We start from the raw sequence: 6314 nt of genomic DNA, 5'->3' as shown, positions 1-6314 counted from the left end.
GGAAAGATGGAGGGAGGGAGGGAAAGGTAGAGGGAGGGAGGGAAAGATAGAGTGAGGGAGGGAAAGATGGAGGGAGGGAAAGATGGAGGGAGGGAAGGAGGGAGGGACGGGGTGGGGTTGGGGGAAGGAAGGAAGAAAAGAAAGGAGGGAGGGAGGAAAGGAGGGAGCCCAGGAGGGAATGCTCTGATCATGTTCTCAGAGTGTAACAGAAAATGGAAACTATGTTCTTTTTAAAAACCCTCCATGTACAATGTAAGGTCGGTTCTGTATGGTCTGCATGGTGATGTGTCTTTGTTTTAATGCAGGGCCTCAGCAAGGATGTGGTGGTTATCTGACAGGCTCGAATAATACCTTTGCCTCTCCTGATTCTGATTCGAATGGAATGTATGACAAGAATTTAAACTGTGTATGGATCATAATTGCACCTGTAAACAAAGTAATTCACCTCACCTTCAATACATTTGCTCTGGAGGCAGCAAGTACTAGGCAAAGATGCCTTTATGATTATGTAAAGGTAAGGCTGTTTTATTTTTTTAACAGAGTCTACTCATCCCAGACTCTAATATAGTGTGTTCCAGTTTATATCATTACAGGAAGTCCTGAAAATTGTGAGTACAGGTACTGCTGCTTTTTAAAATGACCTATTCTTCAGTGATACTACATTTACTATTCTAGATGCTCTATCTTCATATCAAACTAATCTTTAATATGGGTGACTCAAGTATTTTGTGTGACTGGCTTCCAACATTAGCGTTTAAATCTCCTATTCATCAATGTCTTGCAAGAGATGATCTATAGGAAGGTTGGTTTTCTGGAGAGAGATACTCAAAGGACCTTTGGCAAATCCTAAAATAAACAATGCCAGGGACACAAAAAATCACCTCTTAATTTGTCTATTTCTTAGGCTTATAGATTTGCTTATCACATTATGTTTAGATATTAAAATTGTTCTGAAATCCCATTAAAAGTAAATAAAGTCTGGGCACAGTGGCTTATGCCTGTAATTCCAGCAATTTGGGAGGCCGAGGCGGGCAGATCACTTGAGGCCAGGAGTTTGAGACCAGCCAGGCCAACATGGTGAAACCCTGTCTCTACTAAAGATACAAAAAATTAGCCAGGCGTGGGGGCGGGCACCTGTAGTCCCAGCTACTCCAGAGGCTGAGGCAGGAGAATGGCTTGAACCCGGGAGGTGGAGGTTGCGGTGAGCTGAGATCTCGCCACTGCACTCCAGCCTGGGTGACGGAGCAAGACTCCGTCTCAAAAATAAATAAATAAATAAAATAAAAAAGTAAATCAAGAAACTTCTGTTCAATTTTTAATGACTCTTTAATATTAAATTATTATACTTCTCAGGTTACATGGGTTCAGATTACAAGTGTTAAGTAGCATCAATCAGGATTTACTACTGCACTCTCAGGGTAAAAATAAAAAGTATGGCAAGATTTATATTTATGAGGAGCTTAAGTCTGATTAGAAAATTATGGGATGACACATGCAAATTAAGAATGCCTGGTTCAGGATAGTCAGCGTTTAAGCGCTAATGAATGCATTCGATGCAGGCTTGAAGCAATGTGCAAGCTTGAAAGGAAAGAAAGTTCATGAAACTGGCATGATCAAGAAAGACTTGATAGAGCAAGGGAAAACTTACTCAGGACAGGAGAGAATTCAGGCAAGGTGAACATTTTCAAAAAGGCATAGAACTTGATATGTGCATGTTCTCGAAAGAGTAAAGAGGCTGGCTGTATTGAAGCAGAATAGTGCTAAAGAGTAGCAAGAAATAAAATGGCCTACGTAGAGAAATACCGAGATTACAAAGGATCCTGAAAGTCAAACTAATGAATTTAGACTCTGTGAGGGTGAAAATAAGGAGTGGTTGAAGGTTTTCCAATGAGTGATGTGATAACAGCAGTAGCTAGGGAAGACTAACCTGAAATCAGCAGCTGTGGGAACTGGAAGGAGAGGAGGCTGGGAGGGCTCCAGAGAGAGGTCCCTCCTAGGTGAGAAGGTCAGTCTTAGACCTGGATCAGGGGTGCAGCCATGGCGGCGATAGCAAGAGGGGTGCAAGAGAAACTTAAGTTCTAGGATTGCAATAAACTTTAAAGAAAATCATTTTAAAAGAAAAGGAAGGAAAATTTGTGGAGGGCATACCCATTTGAGCACTTAGTTATACGCTTATGTTTTTACTATGAAAAGGGCTAAGGCTTGGAGACCAGAAAAATAACAGTGTGGTTTTGGTGAGAGCAAGACAGACAAGTGAGACTGCAGTGGGCAGAGAATGGAATGGGGCTCCAGTGAGAAGACAGCTCCGTGAATAGAGAGGACGCAGCAAAGAGCCTTCCTTCCATCAGGAGAAAGGATGCTTTCTTAGAGGGAGTCAGCATGGATTCCAGAGAGTCAGGCTCTCAGCTCCAGGAAAGGTACCCAGGGAGGCAGTTGGAGAAGGCAAAAGGGGCAGGAAAAGAACAGATGCGTCATGAAAAAATAAATGTGAAGACCAGGAATAGTGTAGTATCCCTGAAGTCAAGGGGCAGGGGGATTCTTTTAAAAAGCGTGGGTGGTCAATACTATTAAGTGGTAAAGTAGAGGCCAAGAAAGGGAAAGATGAAGAACAGCCTCATTGCACTGGATGACAACCATTTTAATAAAGTATTGGCACAGAAGCTGGATCAGAGGAGTTCATGAAAGACTAAAGATAGCAAGGAATGTCAATTCCGGTTTAATTCTCCTTTCCTAAAATGAGACCTGGCCGGCCGGGTGCGGTGACTCCCATCTGTAATCCCAGCACTTTGGGAGGCAGAGGTAGGCAGATTGCTTGAGCTCAGAAGTTTGAGACAAGCCCTGGCAACATAGTGAGACCCTGTCTCTACAAAAAAATACAAAAAAATTATCTGGGTGTGGTGGTGTGCACCTATGATACCAGCTTCTCAGGAGACTGAGGTGGAAGGATCCCCTGAACCCAGAAGGTATAAGCTGTAGTGAGTCATGATTGCATCACTGCACACCAGCCTGGGCAACAGAGTGAGATACTTTCGCCAAAAAAAAAAAAAAAAAAAAAAGGCTGGGAGAGACCAAAATGACTAGAGCAGTCCTAAAGCTGAATTCAAAACTGTTTGAGGGCTCCCCTGGCTTTACAGGAAGGTAATAAAGACAGGATGGGGACTCTAACCCAATTTTGCTGTCAGACAAATTTCCTAATCTCCCCGATTCCTCATCATTTCATCAATTTTTCTTTAAATCACATAATAGTACCTACCTTGAAAGGTAGTTTTGAGGATTAAAATTATGTGTACTAGAGCGTTTAGCACTGTGCCTGACATAAATTGTAAACAAATTTACCACCCTTTTTTTTCCCACTTGGAGTAATTCCAAATAGGCATGGGCACTATGGAATTTGTTTTTCTTAAAAACTAAAAATAATGGATTTGCATATAAAATTACAATTTTAAATTCTTATAGAATGTTTTGACTATGGCCCTGCTAGGAGAGTTGATTGGATTTACTCTCAAGATCCATTTTTATGGAGTGTGATTTGATAATGTCATCAAAACAGCCTGTCATTGTCTGAATTTCCACAATTCATTCAGGCCATAAACTGCAATATCAAAAACAAGGAGTTATTTTCTTGCTTCAAAATAAAATATCATTTTTTTCAAATAAATTCTGTTCAGAGCTATTCTTGTTTTCCCCCTTGGAAAAGCAATTTCCTTCCATTGGCAACGTTTCCAGCTACCAGTAAACTGGCAGATCAAAGAATAGCCCTTGGAATGTGGAGCTTGGAGCTTTCTTTATTAAAGAGATTTTTCTATGATAAATGGGACATTTGATTCCTTTTAGATTTTTTTTTGAGAGATTATAATCAAATCACTTTTTAGAAAAGCTAATTTAACTGAACTCTGTGGTAGATATACAAGTAAAATCATACCAATTCCATTATTCATTCATAATTCTATCATGATTGTCTGTGAAAGGGTTGACTTGGAGAGTAATTATGGTAACTGAATCACCTAGTGAATTGTGCATGTCACTGAGTGGTCTCTGTTGAAATCCACATCACATCCATTGCAGAAGGAGTTAGTTGGTAAGGGTATGTGCCAGGCCCTGTACCAGCATCACTGGAGATGTAGAGATTAAAGACATGTCATGAAGAGTTCAAGCTTCTTGAGGAGCTGCTAGTAAAGTGTAGGAGACTGACATGTAAACAAAAAATACACATTTAAATAATTACATTTAAAGTACAAATAAAATAAATTTTTCTTTTCTTTTTTTTTTTTTTTTTTTTGAGACAGAGTCTCTCTCTGTCGCCCAGGCCGGACTGCTGTGGCGCTATCTCGGCTCACTGCAAGCTCCGTCTCCCGGGTTCACGCCATTCTCCTGCCTCAGACTCCTGAGTAGCTGGGACTACAGGCACCCACCACCACGCCCAGCTAATTTTTTGTATTTTTGGTAGAGATGGGCTTTCACCCTGTTAGCCAAGATGGTCTCGATCTCCTGACCTTGTGATCCGCCCACCTCAGCCTCCCAAAGTGCTGGGATTACAGGCATGAGCCACCGCGCCCAGCCCAAATACATTTAAATAATGGACATTTTTTTCACCTTGTATAACATGTTGTATAACATGACAAAAATCATAAATAGAAACAACATAGAAGGGCAGAGCAGAAGAGGCTCTGATTGGCTTTGTTTTGGGGTTCAGGAAAGGCTTTCTAGAGAGTGATGGCTGAGCTGGGATTTACAAAATGAACAGAAACTCACTCCCTTTTGTTATCCTTTACAAAATTGACAGGAGCATGAACCTAGCTGGCTTTTTCTGCCAGGAAATACGGAACCAGCAGAGAGACGTCTTCATCCTAACATTGCCCAGTTTTTCCTCAACCCCATCAGTGCCCCTTTTCTTTTTTTTTTTTTTTGAGACAGAGTTTCTCTCTTGTCACCCAGGCTCGAGTGCAATGGTTCGATATTGGCTCACTGCAACCTCTGCCTCCCGAGTTCAAGTGATTCTCCCACCTCAGCCTCCCAAGTTGCTGGGATTACAGACATGCACTACCACGCCCAGCTAATTTTTGTATTTTTAGTAGAGACGGGGTTTCACCATGTTGGACAGCCTGGTCTCAAACTCCTGACCTTAGGTGATCCACCTACCTTGGCCTCCTAAAGTGCTGGGATTACAGGTGTCACTGCCCCTTTTCACAGCCAATATTTTGTAAGGCTTCCTTTCCCACCTGAAGTGAATGTCATCTATGCTATAACCTACCCATAATGTAATTTCAGAAAATCACTATACTATCCCAAAGGCAATGAAAAGGAGAAATAAAAGGAAAGTATATAAAATAGTGTGTCTTCGCATATGTAAATACTCTAACACTGCTACACAAAGTCACATAATAAAATAGATTCCTTTTATATGTAGAATGGTGGTGAATAAAAAGTATAAATGTAAACAAATACGGGTGGGTTGTATTTGCAACACACATGCCAATAGCAGCATCACCATCTGCAACATGAGTTTCCAAAACGGTGGAAAAACTCAAAACAAACATTTCTAAACCAAACAAAGTATAGTCTTCCTTCAGCTTACACAGTAATTGCATTTCTGGAAATTTGGTGCATATCAAAACTGTGCAAAAATATTTTTGTGTTAATATATAAAATGGACTTAGGTTCTGGGATCAAATAATTATAAACAAGTTTTTTTTTTACACAAATGTCTGACAGGACATTCAAAAGTTATGTGGGACAAAAATCTTCACTTTGCAAACCCATCCTGTGAGTTACTAAATGCCAGTTATAGGCCCAAATTATAGTGATGACCCAAAAACCACCACACTTGTGCAAAACACTCCTTACGGGGTGGTATTGACCTCATTGAGAAGGTCTGACTTAATGCACCGGGCTTAACCATTCAGTCTGTGTCAGATGCTGGAGCTGAGGAGGGGCTGTCCATCTTTGGGGGGAGGATCAGCAGTCTATGGAAGGCATCACGTTCCTATCCACATGAGGTCGTACCTACTATTCATTCATTCTTTCATTCAATTCAGTGTTAGTTAGCAAACCTACTATATTCTAGACGTTGCTCCAAGAACTAGAAAAGAACATTGAGATTTTAGAAAACAATACTAGGAAAACCCCTGCTCTTGTAGAGCTGATTCTAATCATTGCTTCTTTGTGGCTTTTTCCCAGACATCTGGGACTAGTATAACTTTTTTCTCCAGAAGATTCTGAAATGGGTCAGAGTTTAGCCCCAAACCCAAAAAGTCACTCTCCATTCTTCTTCCCATATGAAATTATGTCCTGGCATGTTGCCCAGCAGACCTCAT

At 40.9% G+C, this 6314-nt stretch overlaps 1 protein-coding gene across 1 annotated transcript in view; it reads left to right on the top strand.

The window, feature by feature from the left end:
- Nucleotides 1–6314, top strand: part of CUBN (cubilin) — a 308721-nt gene that overhangs the window by 281685 nt on the left and 20722 nt on the right. Inside the window, exon 60 of the mRNA XM_032164125.2 lies at nt 306–514. Within this exon, the coding sequence (XP_032020016.1) occupies nt 306–514 (209 nt within the window). The remainder of the gene's footprint in view (nt 1–305; nt 515–6314) is intronic.

This window comes from Hylobates moloch, unplaced genomic scaffold, assembly GCF_009828535.3.
Source record: "Hylobates moloch isolate HMO894 unplaced genomic scaffold, HMol_V3 SCAFFOLD_2, whole genome shotgun sequence".
In the NCBI taxonomy this organism is placed as follows: Eukaryota; Metazoa; Chordata; class Mammalia; order Primates; family Hylobatidae; genus Hylobates; species Hylobates moloch.
Note: the sequence above shows the minus strand (reverse complement) of the source record. Positions and strands in the feature narration are given on the sequence as shown.